The 17,013-nt window shown below is 40.9% G+C and overlaps 1 protein-coding gene across 1 annotated transcript in view; it reads left to right on the top strand.

The window, feature by feature from the left end:
• LOC135546577 (serine/threonine-protein kinase NLK) overlaps positions 1 to 17,013 on the top strand; it is an 88,137-nt gene that overhangs the window by 26,085 nt on the left and 45,039 nt on the right. Inside the window, exons 2-3 of the mRNA XM_064975128.1 lie at positions 12,448 to 12,577; positions 12,765 to 12,820. Coding sequence (XP_064831200.1) covers positions 12,448 to 12,577; positions 12,765 to 12,820 — 186 coding nt within the window. The remainder of the gene's footprint in view (positions 1 to 12,447; positions 12,578 to 12,764; positions 12,821 to 17,013) is intronic.

The raw sequence follows: 17,013 nt of genomic DNA, 5'->3' as shown, positions 1-17,013 counted from the left end.
AACAACCACCCGAACTACTGCCTGTTCACCCCGCTATCATCCAGAATGCGTGGTCAGTACAGGCGCATCAAAGCAGGGACCGAAAGACTGAAAAACAGCTTGTATCTCAAGGCCATCAGACTGTTAACCTTTTTGGGATGGGGGCAGCATTTTCACTTTTGGATGAATAGCGTGCCCAGAGTGAAACGGCTCCTACTCTGTCCCAGATGCTGATATATGCATATTATTATTAGTATTGGATAGAAAACACTGAAGTTTCTAAAACTGTTTGAATGATGTTTGTGAGTATAACCATACACATATGGCAGGCGAAACCCAGAGAAAGATCCAACCAGGAAGTGGGAGATCTGAGGTTTGTAGATAACCGGATGCCTGTGCCTGATGGTGTCCGCTCCTTGGTCCTGGAGTGGGCTCCTGTCGGACCCAGGCCTTTGTGCAACAACGCTTTTGGTGGCCTATCATGGTCCCGGACGTCTCCGCGTTCATCGCTGCCTCCATGGTCTGTGCGCAGAACAAGATTCCCCGGCAAGCACCGGCTGGTCTTCTTCAACCACTCCCTGTCCTTCACTGTCCCTGGTCTCACATATCCCTGGACTTTGTCACGGATCTTCCCCCGTCTGATAGCAACACCACCATCCTGACAGTAGTGGACTGGTTTTCCAAAGCCGCCCACTTCATTCCTCTCCCCAAGCTACCCTCTGCCAAAGAGACGGCCCAGTTCATGGTGCAGCACGTCTTCCGGATCCATGGACTCCAGGTGGACACGGTCTCCGACCAGGGTCCTCAGTCCGGTTCTGGAAGGTGTTCTGCACGCTCATTGGGTTGTCGGCCAGCCTGTCTTCCGTGTTCCACCCCCAGTTAGCGACCAGCCGGAGCGAGCCAACCAAGACTCGGAAACGACTCTTCGCTGCCTGGTATCCGCCAACCACAGCACCTGAAGCCAGCAACTAGAGTGGGTCAAATACACCCCACGGGTCTCTCGCCCTTTTGAGTGTTCTCTGGGCTATCAGACCCCGCACTTCCCTGAGCAAGAGGAAGAGATTGTCATAATGTCGGCCCAGATGTTTGTCCTCTGCTGCTGTCCATCATACCTGGAAGAGAGACCAGTCAGCCCTTCCCAAGACCACCTCTAGGTATCGACGACAAGCGGCCTGTCACAGGACCCAGGCTCCCCGGTATCAGCTCGGGCAGAAGGTATGGCTGTCCACCTGGGATCTGCCACTTCGGGTGGAGTCCCACAAATTTCTCCACGGTTTATCGGCCCGTTCCCTATCTCCAAAGTCATTAGCCCCTCTACTGTCTTCTGTTGCCCCGTACCCTCCATATACAGTGCCTTGCGAAAGTATTCGGCCCCCTTGAACTTTGCAACCTTTTGCCACATTTCAGGCTTCAAACATAAAGATATAAAACTGTATTTTTTGTGAAGAATCAACAAGTGGGACACAATCATGAAGTGGAACAACATTTACAGGACCATTCTGGAAGAAAACCTGATGGAGTCTGCAAAAGACCTGAGACTGGGACGGAGATTTGTCTTCCAACAAGACAATGACCCAAAACATAAAGCAAAATCTACAATGGAATGGTTCAAAAATAAACATATCCAGGTGTTAGAATGGCCAAGTCAAAGTCCAGACCTGAATCCAATCGAGAATCTGTGGAAAGAACTGAAAACTGCTTAACTTAAGGGGGCTGAATAATTTTGCACGCCCAATTTTTCAGTTTTTGATTTGTTAAAAAAGTTTGAAATATCCAATAAATGTCGTTCCACTTCATGATTGTGTCCCACTTGTTGTTGATTCTTCACAAAAAATACAGTTTTATATCTTTATGTTTGAAGCCTGAAATGTGGCAAAAGGTCGCAAAGTTCAAGGGGGCCGAATACTTTCGCAAGGCACTGTACATCCCACTTTTCATGTGTCTAAAATCAAAACTATGTCTCACAGACCTTTGCCTCCTCTTTGTTAATTCAAGTCACACCATTTTTTGTGTCTCAATCTTTCTGGTGAGATAAACTAAATGGACTACATGATGCAATTGGCATTGACACAAAAATAATCAAGACATGTCGTAGGCCACTCTTTCTCACCACAGACATTCAATCATCTTCCTATTCTCTTGCTGTCACCAACTCCTCCCAATCTGATTATCTGGCGAGATTAGACTGGAGAAAGTGACCCGGTGGTGCTGTGATCTGTGTCTCTCTCTCTCCCTAAAATAATTTCTTAAAACCTTCGTGTCTGTCACTTTTCATCCTCCATGTTCTTCTCTGCCCTGGGCATGTTAAAAATGCTTCCGTTGTGCATCTATGACTGTAATTACACTTTTTAAGAATAACTATAATAACACTTTTTATTTTTAAATAACTAGGTCGTTGAAACCTCTACAGAGCTTTGAAACAAGCAGAGGGAGCGCTATGCTAGCTGTCACCAGATTGTCTCAAAAGCCCTGTTTGAACAGCCATAGGTTGTTTGACACTAACACATGCATGGGTGTATGTGAGCACGACCACTACAGTAGGCTGCGCTGAACCTCTTCAAAGGCCTCACTATTACATCTGTTGCTACTGTTTCTGCCAATTTAGCATTGATGTGTACTTCTCCCATAGAGACTAATTCAAAAGTTTAAAAAAAACCCTGATTGTGATGTGAACCCAATAGGATATGTTGTTCTACTATAAATTAAACTACTACATTCTTTCTTCCAGAAATATAATTGAAACTCAAGCTAAACTATGAAAAAGACATCTCATAGCTGTTAAGAACTTTGAAGTAGTGCTCCTCAATAAATATATGTTTCCTACAGGCACTTTATGTTAGATGTGAATAAAAGTGTTAGAGCCCTACTTCTCCAGTGAGGCAAATGGGATTCAGTTAGCAGGCAATGAATGGCTGGCCATAATGTGGAGTCTTTCTCTCTCTGGTGCCATCCCTGCAGCACTCTTCTGTGCAGCACTCTTCTTCATTTGTCAGCTAATTGTTGGAGAGGTTGCTAATGGCCACAGCAGATGCTGCTGTTTGCAGCATAATAACTGTTTCTGGGTATTGTGATTGTAGGAGGTTCGTCTCTCGTAACAGTCGAGCTGGCCAGCGCTAGCCAGTTTTGGTTCTGGGTTCCCAGATTAGTAAGAGGTAGACGTGGAAGTGTGTCATGTAAACGAGAGGGGCCTCACATGCTGTCCCCATCACCCCTCACTGCTGCCATGCAAGCATATGCTAATTCTTCCCCATACTATTGTTGTGTATTTTAATGTGTATATTGTATTTTGATGTTTTATTTTGCAAAACAAGTATCATCTGGAATAGAGATAAATAGATAAATAAACATTTATTTAACCAGATTCCCGTGGTGAGGTTTGAGCTTTTTAACATAAAGAATCAGTCCTTCTAATTAGGCTTGGGAGGTATCCAGATTGTCATACCTTCATACCAACCTTGTGCCTTCTCGGGATATTCAGTAATACTGGCACTGAATACAAGGGCAGCTATTTTCAAACCCCACTGAGCCTCTGTAATCTGAAAGTTAGCAATGCTAACAAGTACATGTAAAATCCCATAGCGAATGCCAGCTAAATGCTAATGAGCACATTGCGAACATCTCTGACAAACTATTTGCAGGACAGACACCCCCAGCTCATAAAGTTATGCAAGTAACAAAAGAATGCTACTCAGTTTTGCTGCACTCACAAAACAAATATTAGACAGCAAGGCTCTTAACCCAGAAGGGGATTCTCTGCTGTTACCATGAGAAGCTTGATTTTGCAAGAAGCTAACCACTTAGTTTGCTAATTTAGTAGGTAGTTATCTAAATGCACAACTGCAGAGCATTTTGAAAAATATAGATAGTTAATAGTTTCTTAGTTATAAGAAATCTTGCTGGCAAACATTTAGTTGTGAATTCTGTACTGTAACTATATCACCTGGTGTGTGCTGCACAACATTGAATTGTTGTGTGCTCATAAACAAAACACCACATGACTGGGGACTACCGGTAAGCATCATAATAAAAAATGTGACAGGTGAAATGAACAACGCCATCTGCTTTACCTCCTAACGTATTGCACAAGTTGACTGCAGCTATTTATTTAAAAAGTATCTACAAATATTCAAATGGATAAAAAAATACTTTCAAATAAATAGTTTCATCAGTATTGAAGGTATTGAAAAACCATCTCGTGGCTGTTGCCAAATACACCCGTATAAGGTATATACGGTATACCACCCAAGCCTACTTATGAGTGTGACTCAAACCGACCAAACTCACATGTCCATCCCGGCCGACATTTGGTAACACGTGGTGACCCCCCTCTCTGAGACTCCCCAGGAGCCAGGCGGTACGTGGAGCAGGCTGGGCCCAACAGGCATGTGTCTACTGTTGTGAAGTTTCCTGAGGTGAGGGCCTTGGTCCCTGGGTTGAAGGGGGAGCATGGGTGAGGAGGACAGGCTTTGTTGCTTAATTAGGGAAATGAAAGAGGCCGGGAAAATGGCTAACTAGATGCCAGTGCCAGCACAGTACTGCCTCTGTGTCCTCTCAGCCTCACTTTCAAAGGGGCTGCCTTTTGTGGTCCACCTCGCAGTACCAGGCCTGCAGCTACCAGACTCCAAGCCCTAGCCCTGTTTGGTTTATGTGTTGATTCATACCATTTGATATATAATCTAGCACATATTTATTCTTACAAAAAAGGGGTTGTTTTAAATAAGTAGGCATTGAAATGTTCCAGGCAAAGTTAGCAGTTGCTTTATTCTGCTTGACTAGACAGTGTTTCCCCTGGGATTCTTCTCAGCAGCAGTGGCAAAAGGGGGTGAGAACATTTTTAGTTTTAAAGCAATTTTCCTGCAACTCATTTTGCCATAGCATAAGAGCACAGCATAAACTATCTGAGTGACTCAAATAAAACTAAATCAATGCCTTGATATTTTTTGAATGATCTTTTCTAAATACTTTATCTGGTTTTAGTCTAAGGTTACACTGAAAACGTTTTACCAACCTGAAAATTATTTTCAAAAAAGTTGTTAATTTAGAGTGGCGGTAACAATTTAGCAGCGGCAGCCCGCCGCTAAATGAATGTAGGCGAAACACTGCTTGACGACTCAGCACTGAACGCAAACTTTAATCTAAATACGTCCGTAGTCTACAGTAATATAAACTAGAAGTTGACCGAATATGATTTTAATGCCGATACCGATTAATCAGACTATATATATATATTTATTTATTTTATTTATTTATTTGTAATAATAACAATTACAACAATACTGAATAAACAATGAACACTTATTTTAACTTAATGTAATAGATAAATAAAATCTATTTCATCACAAATAAATAATGAAACATGGTTAATTTAGTTTAAATAATGCAAAAACACAGTGTTGGAGAAGAAAATAAAAGTGCAATATGTGCCATGTAAAAAAGCTAACATTTAAGTTCCTTGCTCAGAACATGAGAACATATGAAAGCTGGTGGTTCAATATTCCCAGTTCTTCAATGTTCCCAGTTCAGAAGTTTTAGGTTGTAGTTATTATAGGAATTATGACGCATCGACTATTTCTCTCTATACCATTTGTATTCCATATACCTTTGACTATTGGATGTTCTTATAGGCACTTTAGTATTGCCAGCCTAATCTCGGGAGTTGATAGGCTTGAAGTCATAAACAGCGTTGTGCCTCAAGCATTGCTAAGAGCTGCTGGCAAACACAGTATGAATGAATGCTTACGAGCCTGCTGCTACCTACCACTGCTCAGTCAGACTGCTCTATCAAATATCAAATCATAGACTTAATTATAATATAATAAACACAGAAATACGAGCCTTTGGTCATTTAATATGGTAAAACCCGGAAATTATAATTTCAAAAACTAAACATATATTCTTTCAGTGAAATACGGAGCCGTTACGTATTTTATCGAATGGGTGGCAACCCTAAGTCTAAATATTGATGTTACATTGCACAACCTTCAATGTTATAACATAATTATGTAAAATTCTGGCAAATTAATTACGGTCTTTGTTAGGAAGAAATGCTCTTCACACAGTTCGCAACGAGCCAAGCGGCCCAAGCTGTTGCATATACTCTGACTCTGCTTGCACTGAATGCAAGAGAAGTGACACAATTTCCCTAGTTAATATTGCCTGATAACATTAATATATTTTAACTAAATATGCAGGTTTACAAAAATGATCCTTCTGTCTATTGATTTTAAGAAAGGCATTGATGTTTAGGGTTAGGTACATTTGTGCAACGATTGTGCTTTTTTTGCGAATGCGCTTTTGTTAAATCATCACCCGTTTGGCGGAGTTGAAGTAGGCTGTGATTTGATGATAAATTAACAGGTACTGCATTGATTACATACAACGCAGGACAAGCTAGTTAACTTAGTAATATCATCAACCGTGTGTAGTTCACTAGTGATTGTGAAGATGTTTTTTTATAAGATTAGTTTAATGCTAGCTAGAAACTTACCTTGGCTTCTTGCAGCCACAAGGTCCTTTTGATGCGGCACTCGCATAACAGGTGGTCAGCCTGCCACGCAGTTTCCTTGTGGATTGCAATGTAATCGGCCATAATCGGCATCCAAAAAGTCCAATTACCAATTGTTATGAAAACTTGAAATCGGCCCTAGTTAAATCGGCCATGCCAATTTAATTGGTAGACCTCTAATCTAAACTACTGCCTTTGTCTGAGTAGCACATTACACAAACAGGCATTTGTTTTGTTATTATTGTGGCTGTTGTGGGACTAAACTTGCTATTCTTCTCTTTAACAAAGGTTGGGACAAACTGATCCTGCCTGTAGAGGACGACTGGTACTGTGCTGGTCTCTGTGCTGGTATTATATAGTGTTTGTTGCTGTCACATGTTTGGTGCGGCAGGTAGCCTAGTGGATAGACCGTTAAGCCAGTAACCGAAAGGTTGCTAGACCGACTCCCCGAGCTGACAAGGTAAATATCTGTGGTACTGCCCCTGAACAAGGCAGTTAACCCACTGTTCCTAGGCCATCATTGTAAATATGAATTTGTTATTGACTGACTTGCCTAGTTAAACAAAGGTTCAATAAAAAATAAAAGGTTTCATCACCCCCACAATTTTTCCATTAGCTGCTGGAGTCTATGGCCAAAATATTATCTATCTATCTATCGTGCCTTGCGAAAGTATTCGGCCCCCTTGAACTTTGCGACCTTTTGCCACATTTCAGGCTTCAAACATAAAGATATAAAACTGCATTTTTTTGTGAAGAATCAACAACAAGTGGGATACAATCATGAAGTGGAACGACTTTTATTGGATATTCCAAACTTTTTTAACAAATCAAAAATTGAAAAATTGGGCGTGCAAAATTATTCAGCCCCCTTAAGTTAATACTTTGTAGCGCCACCTTTTGCTGCGATTACAGCTGTAAGTCGCTTGGGGCATGTCTCTATCAGTTTTGCACATCGAGAGACTGAAATTGTTTCCCATTCCTCCTTGCAACACAGCTCGAGCTCAGTGAGGTTGGATGGAGAGCATTTGTGAACAGCAGTTTTCAGTTCTTTCCACAGATTCTCGATTGGATTCAGGTCTGGACTTTGACTTGGCCATTCTAACACCTGGATATGTTTATTTTTTTAACCATTCCGTTGTAGATTTTGCTTTATGTTTTGGATCATTGTCTTGTTGGAAGACAAATCTCCGTCCCAGTCTCAGGTCTTTTGCAGACTCCATCAGGTTTTCTTCCAGAATGGTCCTGTATTTGGCTCCATCCATCTTCCCATCAATTTTAACCATCTTCCCTGTCCCTGCTGAAGAAAAGCAGGCCCAAACCATGACGCTGCCACTACCATGTTTGACAGTGGGTATGGTGTGTTCAGGGTGATGAGCTGTGTTGCTTTTACGCCAAACATAACGTTTTGCATTGTTGCCAAAAAGTTCAATTTTGGTTTCATCTGACCAGAGCACCTTCTTCCACATGTTTGGTGTGTCTCCCAGGTGGCTTGTGGCAAACTTTAAACAACACTTTTTATGGATATCTTTAAGAAATGGCTTTCTTCTTGCCACTCTTCCATAAAGGCCAGATTTGTGCAATATACGACTGATTGTTGTCCTATGGACAGAGTCTCCCACCTCAGCTGTAGATCTCTGCAGTTCATCCAAAGTGATCATGGGCCTCTTGGCTGCATCTCTGATCAGTCTTCTCCTTGTATGAGCTGAAAGTTTAGAGGGACGGCCAGGTCTTGGTAGATTTGCAGTGGTCTGATACTCCTTCCATTTCAATATTATCGCTTGCACAGTGCTCCTTGGGATGTTTAAAGCTTGGGAAATCTTTTTGTATCCAAATCCGGCTTTAAACTTCTTCACAACAGTATCTCGGACCTGCCTGGTGTGTTCCTTGTTCTTCATGATGCTCTCTGCGCTTTTAACGGACCTCTGAGACTATCACAGTGCAGGTGCATTTATACGGAGACTTGATTACACACAGGTGGATTGTATTTATCATCATTAGTCATTTAGGTCAACATTGGATCATTCAGAGATCCTCACTGAACTTCTGGAGAGAGTTTGCTGCACTGAAAGTAAAGGGGCTGAATAATTTTGCACGCCCAATTTTTCAGTTTTTGATTCGTTAAAAAAGTTAGAAATATCCAATAAATGTCGTTCCACTTCATGATTGTATCCCACTTGTTGTTGATTCTTCACAAAAAAATACAGTTTTATATCTTTATGTTTGAAGCCTGAAATGTGGCAAAAGGTCGCAAAGTTCAAGGGGGCCAAATACTTTCGCAAGGCACTGAATGTACGTGTGTATATATGTGTGTATATATATATATATATCTATATCTATCTATATCTATATATATATCTATATCTATATATATGGCAGTATGATGGTATTTTATGTTTTTGATTTAATAAAAGTTGTACATTTGCTTCATGAGTAGTGCGTGACAACCCATATATTCTAAATTATTTCAATGGGTCTTTCTCCATTCTGATTGTTTTTATACTGTTCAATTCAACTTCAACCTAAAATAGTTTCCTGCATTTCCATCAATTTCTGCATTTCCTGCTCTTATTTGAGATCATTTCCATACTGCTACGATATTTTTAACCAAATGTTGCAATTGTGATTTAAATCAAAACACTTGGGTGAACTTTTGGAATCATGGAAATAGTGTTTATTATAATTCTATAGTTAAAATATAAATAATAGTGGGCACTTTGAATACATTGTTTGACATGAGAACAAATGAAAATGCAATGGATGGGGTGGCAGGGTAGCCTAGTGGTTAGAGCGTTCAAATCCCGAGCTGACAAGGTACAAATCTGTTGTTCTGCCCCTGAACAGGCCAGTTATCCCACTGTTCCAAGGCCATCATTGAAAATAATAATTTGTTCTTAACTGACTTGCCTAGTTAAATAAAGGTAAAATATTTAAAAAATAAATTGTTGAGTTATTGTGTTACTTTGGCTACATTAAATCTTTATTCATATAGCCAACATATATATTCATGCTTCACCTTTTCCTCTTTGATTTAGTAAATAGTGCTGTACAAACAACATGCTGATTTAGGCCTCCACCAGCACTGGTATCAGGCTGTATTAGGATAGATACGATTGCTCTGACTCAGTACTTTTATTAGCTAACGAGCGAATAGCATTAGTGGCTAACACGATTTAGCTTAACTTGCTAAGAAAATACAAACTAGCTGTTTGCAGATATAAGAAACACAAACTAATATTGTAATTATAGAACGCTTGTGGATTAATGTGAAGATCAAATAGGAAACAACATTGTTGTCATCAACACTGTTGCATGTGCTGCATTGACCATGCAAACTGAACGCAAGTGTCTCGTGGTCAAGTAACAAAAAATGCACTCCTTGAGTGACAGGGGGTGTGGAGATGAGAGGGATGACTCAAGTAGAGGAGTAAACTACACAAATGGACGTTACACACGGCATTTAACAAACCAAACATTGAAATACCGTAATAGAATGTAAAGTAAAAACCCTAACCGTTCCATGCATCAATACTGGTATATAGACAAATATTCCTCCTGGCCAGGACACACACATCAACAATAATAAAAGCATTAATGTGTTTGTGAAGCGAGAGAGTGACACTGGTCATGATGAGCATGCAGGCTGGGGGAGAGGCGGGCAGGCAGCTGCGGTCTGTGCTCTATGGGGGAGACCGAGGGCCTAGAAACCAGTGTTGCTGATGTGACTGCAGATCCTTCACTGGCTGCCTGAAACACATCATCTATTAATAATAAACAGATGAGACCTTCCACCTCCCCTTTTTGGATCTAAAATACACCTTGTAAAAAATGCATTATGATGCATTAACCTTGCGGTGGAAAGAAGGCTTGTTTCTGTCAGTAAACTCACCACACCACCGTGAGAGGCAAAATATAACATGATTATTGACATTTCAAACATCCCTTTGTTTGAATCTTCTAAATATGACACTGTAATTTAGGGCTGACTCCATTTTGTTGACTGGTCGATTGTTTGATCATAATTTGTCATGTACAATGTTTGTTTGGTTAACATAATTTCTGTTAATGCATTCAATATTTTACTATTACTGCCTTTTACAGTTCTCATTGTCAGAGTGGACACGTTGTTTGCGGAGCGCAAAACCTAGGCTACACTTGTGGTTAATTTAATTTACAAATTGTCAATTTATTCATTGTGTTTTGTACGCGCAGCTGATTACACACAGAAGTAGGCCAAGGTTACCTAGCCTGCGCTCAAATGTAGGCATATGAATGTGCCCATTTGGGGATCTGATAGTATTTCTAATTGGCTTAACTCACCACCACTAATGAGCTGTGAAGCTTCTCAACTAAAAAATGTCTTCACCTCAAACAGCAAGTAAACAAAGTCTGTTTATACATCCATTGATCACCAACAGTGACACCAGCAAAGCACCCCAAAACCATCACACCTCCTCTATGCTTCACAGTGGGAACCACACATGCGGAGATCATCCGTTCACCTACTCTGTGTTTCACAAAGACGTGGTGGTTGGAACCAAAAATCTCAAATTTGGACTCATCACACCAAAGGACAGATTTCCATAGGTCTAATGTCCATTGCTCGTGTTTCTTTGCCCAGGCAAGTCTCTTCTTATTATTGGTGTCCTTTAGTAGTGGTTTCTTCACAGCAATTTGACCATGAAGGCTTGATTCATGCGGTCTCCTCTGAACAGTTGATGTTGATGTCTCTGTTACTTGAACTCTGAAGCATTTATTTGGGCTGCAATTTCTGAGGCTGGTAACTCTAATGAACTTATCCTTTGCAGCAGAGGTAACTCTAGGTCTTCCAGTTCTGTGATGGTCCTCATGAGAGCTAGTTTCATCATAGCGCTTGATGGTTTTCCAGTTTGACTGGCCTTCATGACTTAAAGTAATGATGGACTGTCGTTTCTCTTTGCTTATTTGAGCTGTTCTTGCCATAATATGGACTTGGTCTTTTACCAAATAGGGCTATCTTCTGTATACCCCCTACCTTGTCACAATACAACTGATTGGCTCAAAAGCATTTTTACAAGGCACACATGTTAATTGAAATGCATTCCAGATGACTACCTCATGAAGCTGGTTGAGAGAATGCCAAAAGTGTGCAAAGGGTGGCTACTTTGAAGAATATCAAATATAACATATTTTGATTTGTTTAACACTTTTTTGGTTAATACATGATTCCATATGTGTTATTTCATAGTTTTGATGTCTTCACTATTATTACACAATGTAGAAAATAGTAAAAATAAAGAAAAACCCTTGAATGAGTAGTTGTGTCCAAACTTTTGACTGGTACTGTACATACTTAATTGTGTGTGTGTGTGTGTCAAGGGTTCAGGATGTTCTGGTCCATGTTACATTAGATACATGTTGACAAACTACACAGTGTGCCTCAATGACCACCGTCTCAGTGAAAATACATAACCTCTATTTCACGACCTTTCTGTTTTCTGCTAATGGGTATTGTAAAATGCTTTGGACTAATCTTCCTCTTAAGGCTGGGGTTAGGTGGTTGTTATGAAGACATTTAATTTTAAGGAAAATGTAAATAAATATTGTTATTTAATACAGGAACACCACTGAATGTGAGATGTATTTGTATTTCTGGGTTTGCAGTTACTTCACCCCTGCTAAGATGATAATACCTTAGTCGTGTAACCAAATCGCACCTCTACTTAAATGATAGTACTTTCAGTAGTGTAACCAAAGCAGTGTTTAACCTGAACTGCACTTATTTCTCTCTTAGCACTGTTAATATTGATGATTTCTTAGACTGCTTGTTTTTTCATGGTATGTTTTTCATGTTTTTAATAATTTACTGTATTGCCACTCACTCTGAAAATATGGCTGGGCATCAACTACAGGGCTATGACAGGAGCTTGCTGTGTGATGTCTGTGAGGGTCTTGTCTCATTCTCTGATCCTCTCCCTCCACTCCAGGTCAGTGACGGACCCCCGGGATGGAAAGCGAGTCGCCCTCAAAAAGATGCCCAACGTCTTCCAGAACCTCGTCTCCTGTAAGAGGGTCTTCCGTGAGCTGAAGATGCTGTGCTTCTTCAAACATGATAATGTGAGTGGATGGCTAGCCTCCCTCCCCTCTCTTGGTTCCTTTTTTCTCTTCCCCCTGTCACCTTCCACCCTCATCTCTTCCTCTCTGTCCTTTCCTACTCTCTATTCTCTTTCTCTCTTTACTCTCTCTCTGATCCCTCTCTCCATCCCTCCCTGCGGATGTGCCTGACCTCCTCTCCTCTCCGCAGGTGCTCTCGGCTCTCGACATCCTACAGCCTCCACACATCGACTACTTTGAGGAAATGTATCCTTAAACGATGACACAGTGGCCAGTCTATGTGGCCTGTATTCATCAAACCCCATCCTTCCAGTCTCAAAATCGTAGGAGTTTAAAACCACTTCTTACACATATTCCATGCAATTTTGTTTAAGCAGCTATGTTAGCTATCAGTGAATCTCCCTGGCTGCTGGCTCCTTCCACAGGTTAAAGTGGACAGACTTGTCTGCTGTATATTAAATCTGATCTGTTTGCGTTGTTTAGATGGGATGTGTTGTGTCATTGCTGCTAAGTGGGCTCTGCTCGTATGGTGTCAGTCCAGATCCAGTCTTAGGGGCCTTCCAGCAGGTAGCATATCAGATTTAGAAACTCTCTCTATCGCCTATGCCCAGGGGAGTCTATGTCGGCTGGGGTTGTTAAAATGGTGAGGTTTTTACTGACCTGTCTCATTGACATTTATTTTGCTTCCAGTAGTGACGATTGGGGGCGTGGGAGGAGACCGGAGGAAAGGAGCTGAGCTTGCTGATTCAGTGGGAGATAGATGGGTGGGTGATCTACTGGCAGGTGGCGTCTACCTCTTTCTCAGTCTTGTGTTTTCACTCTTACAGGTGGTTTGGGTGGAAGGGGGTCATTTGGCTGTTTGTTTACCCACTGCTATCCCCCATATCGGTCCTCATCAGTCGACAGCACTATCAGTTGGTATCTAGTGATTGACTGAATACTGTAGCTTTGGAAAAATTAGTTGGGCCTGCTCCTATTCTGCATGTTCAGGGTGAAGGGAAAGGTACAAGCCTCTCACCGACACCTTTTAGTTATCTTTTCCTTGGTTTATTTTTGGATGTAGGAGGATGAGGAGGGCGGTAAGGAGGGAGTGTAAAATGCTGACATGTCCCATTTAGTTTTCATTCTTATTTCTAATATTTCCTTTATGGACTGGAATTGGATTAATGAGGCTCGAGGCTTTCCGAGCTTTCTCTGTAATCTAGCATATAATTTAATCATACAAATTACACATTGCTCCCCTGTATTGAACTGGCTCCCGGTCACTCCATATGCTCTTATAAATCCTGCACTACATTTCTTTATATCTAGCTTAAATCTCTCTAAACCAAGTGGACTTTCTTTAGTTCTGTCTTGGCAGTCTTTCTAGTGAATTATGAGAGAAATTGATCTCTCATTAATAAAGAAACAAAAGCAACAAAACCCACTTCGCTGAGAGATTTATTTACCTCTGTATTTTTAGCTGTTACTCATTCGGCAGAGTGATTATTCCCTTTACTCTTAATTGTGTGACATTCTGCTGCTTTTGGACTCGCTTTAAAGCACACAATGGAAGGCCCTAACGAGTGTACTGTATAGCAGCATTTCTGTGTGCTTTTTGATACTAGAATAAACAACAACTGGAATATATGCTGTGCGCTCACGTGCACGACAATTTGTGCCTTTAAGAGTGTTGGGGGAGTGGTGGCATATTGAACTCAGGCAGCGGTCTATTTGAAGGCAGGGAAACCAGGAATAGGCCCTGGAAATAGGTATGTCATCTGTATTTTCTTCCCCTTTATTATGCTCTCTCTCTTTCTGTCTCCTTCTCGCTCGCTCTCTCTGTCTCTCTCTGTCTCTCATTCTCTCTCTGTGCCCCTTTTTCTCTACTTTCCCTTTGCTGATGTAGATTTCCCACTATGAATCCAATTCAATTGTATTTTTCCGTGTTTATATTTTTTATTTGAGTGAGAAACGACATTCATGTTTTGTAGCGTAACACTAAAGCTATGAATAAATCAGTGTCGTTGGTAGAATGAGTCCTTCAGGCGTAGGGTTGGAGCTTGGGCCTCTGTGATATAACTATCCTGTTCTGTGTATATCCTGGGGGGCACACGCATATACACACACACCAATGGCGGTCGGTTCCATTTCTGTTTAACCTCTCTGAACCACCCATACCAGATCCGGGATAACTGTCATCAGCAACGCTGAATAGCATAGTGTCACAGTCAAATAATATTACTAGAAAATATTCATATTCATGAAATCACAAGTGCAATATTGCAAGACACAGCCTCGCCTTTTGCTAATCCACCTGTCGTCTCAGATTTTGAAATTATGCTTTACAGCGAAAGCAATACAAGCGTTTGTGTAAGTTTATTGATCACTCAACAAAACAATAAGTACACTTAGCATCAGGTCACGAAAATCAGAAAAGCAATCAAATGAATTGTTTACCTTTGATCTTCAGACGTTTTCACTCACGAGACTCCCAGTTAGACAACAAATGTTCCTTTTGTTCCATAAAGATATTTTTTATATCCAAATACCTCCGTTAGTTTGGTGCGTTATGCCCAGAAATCCACCGGAAAGAGCTGTCACGACAACGCAGATAAAAATTCCAAATTCTATCCATAATGTCCAAAGAAGCATGTCAGACGTTTTTTATTATCAATCCTCAGGGTGTTTCTCAAATATCTATTCGATAATATATCAACCAGGACAGTTGGCTTTTCACTAGGACCGGGAATAACAATGGCCGCCTTTCTCTTTTGCTCACAACTCACTCTGAGAGCCACTACCTATCGAATGTGGTCATTCACGGTCATTCTTCAAATAAAAGCCTGAAACTATGTCTGAAGACTGTTGATGCCTTGAGGAAGCAACAGGAAAAGGAATCTGGTTGATATCCCTTTAAATGGAGCAATGGAAGGCTATGGAACATGGAGTTTTCAAAATGGAAGCCACTTCCTGGTTTGATTTTTCTCAGGGTTTCGCCTGCAATATCAGTTCTGTTATACTCACAGATGATATTTTGACAGTTTTGGATCTAATCTGTCAATTATATGCATATTAGCATCTGGTCCTGAGAAATAGGCCGTTTACTTTGGGAACGTTATTTTTCCAAACATAAAAATTGTGCTCCCTGGCGTCAAGAGGTTAAGATGAGGGAGGACAATTATTTTTTTCCCATGAGCATGGCCTTGTTTTTAATACAGCATATTGGATGACTGTCATTCATATTCCATTCACCCAGTTCAATGTAACAGTGATACCTGATGTTACTAGAACCTAGCCTACAACCTAGATGCACACATGTCGAGAGAAAAAGTTGAGGTGACAGACAGTAACACATGGACAGACAGTGACACATTCAATACCGTTTTGCACACTCTTGCCTGCATCTAGCTGATCTAGGGTGTAATCATTAGTCCAACAGTTGCAAACAAGAGTTTCTATTGGACAAATTCAGGTATGTTTATGCCCACTTCATTCCGTTTAAGAAATTCTTTTCAACTTAAATTGGCGGAATGAATACACCCCTGATCACCTGTAAACACAGTTCACTTTCATAACAGCCACGTTGTATTCCTTCTCGCATCTTTGCACTCTCGCCTTTTCCCTTCGCTTGTGAACTTCAATGCACATCACATCAGCTGTATGTGACCAGGCAAAAAAAACTTTCCAAGCCAAAACCATTTCATAACCGCTACACACAGCCTACATCGTTGTCACCATATCTGCTAAAGTAATAGCATAGGCAACATAGCTAATAGAAATAACGTGTTACTAAACCCGCTACAATCATGCAGAAACGTTACAGTATACAGTCAGTAGGCATTTTAGAACTAACACAGGCGGGCCCTGGTGGCAATACATTTGTAAAACCAAACGCTTACCTTGGAAGCTTTTTTTGTGTTGTGTTGGATAGTCATAGCCAGCTAGCTAACATAGCATCCCTCTTTTTGAACAGGGTGTTTGAGTAGGCTAAACTAGCTAGCTGCATTTGCTAGCTAAGTAAGTAAAACTGAAAGTGAAAAAAGCAGTGTATTTGTTTAAAACTGTTCAACTATTGTCTTTCTCTCTCTGAGTCAACTACTCATCACATTTTATGCACTGCATTGCTAGCTAGCTATATCTTATGCTTTCAGTACTAGATTGATTAATTTGATCCTTTGATTGGATGCACAACATGTCAGTTCATGCTGCAAGAGCTCTGAAAGGTTGGAGGACGTCCTACGGAAGATGTCATAATTACTGTGTAAGTCCATGGAAGGGGATAAGAACCATGAGCCTCCTATGTTTTGTATTGAAGTCAATGTACTCAGAGGAGGAAGGAAGCTAGCTGTCCTCCGGCTCCACTGTGGTGCTACCCTACGGAGTGCTGTTGAGGCTACTGTAGACCTTCATTGCAAACAGTATGTTTTAATCAATTGTTTGGTGACGTGAATATATTT

The sequence above is a fragment of the Oncorhynchus masou genome, chromosome 9 (genome assembly GCF_036934945.1).
Source record: "Oncorhynchus masou masou isolate Uvic2021 chromosome 9, UVic_Omas_1.1, whole genome shotgun sequence".
Classification (NCBI taxonomy): domain Eukaryota; kingdom Metazoa; phylum Chordata; class Actinopteri; order Salmoniformes; family Salmonidae; genus Oncorhynchus; species Oncorhynchus masou.
The sequence above is the reverse complement of the archived record's forward strand: the minus strand, read 5'-3'. Positions and strand labels throughout refer to the sequence as shown.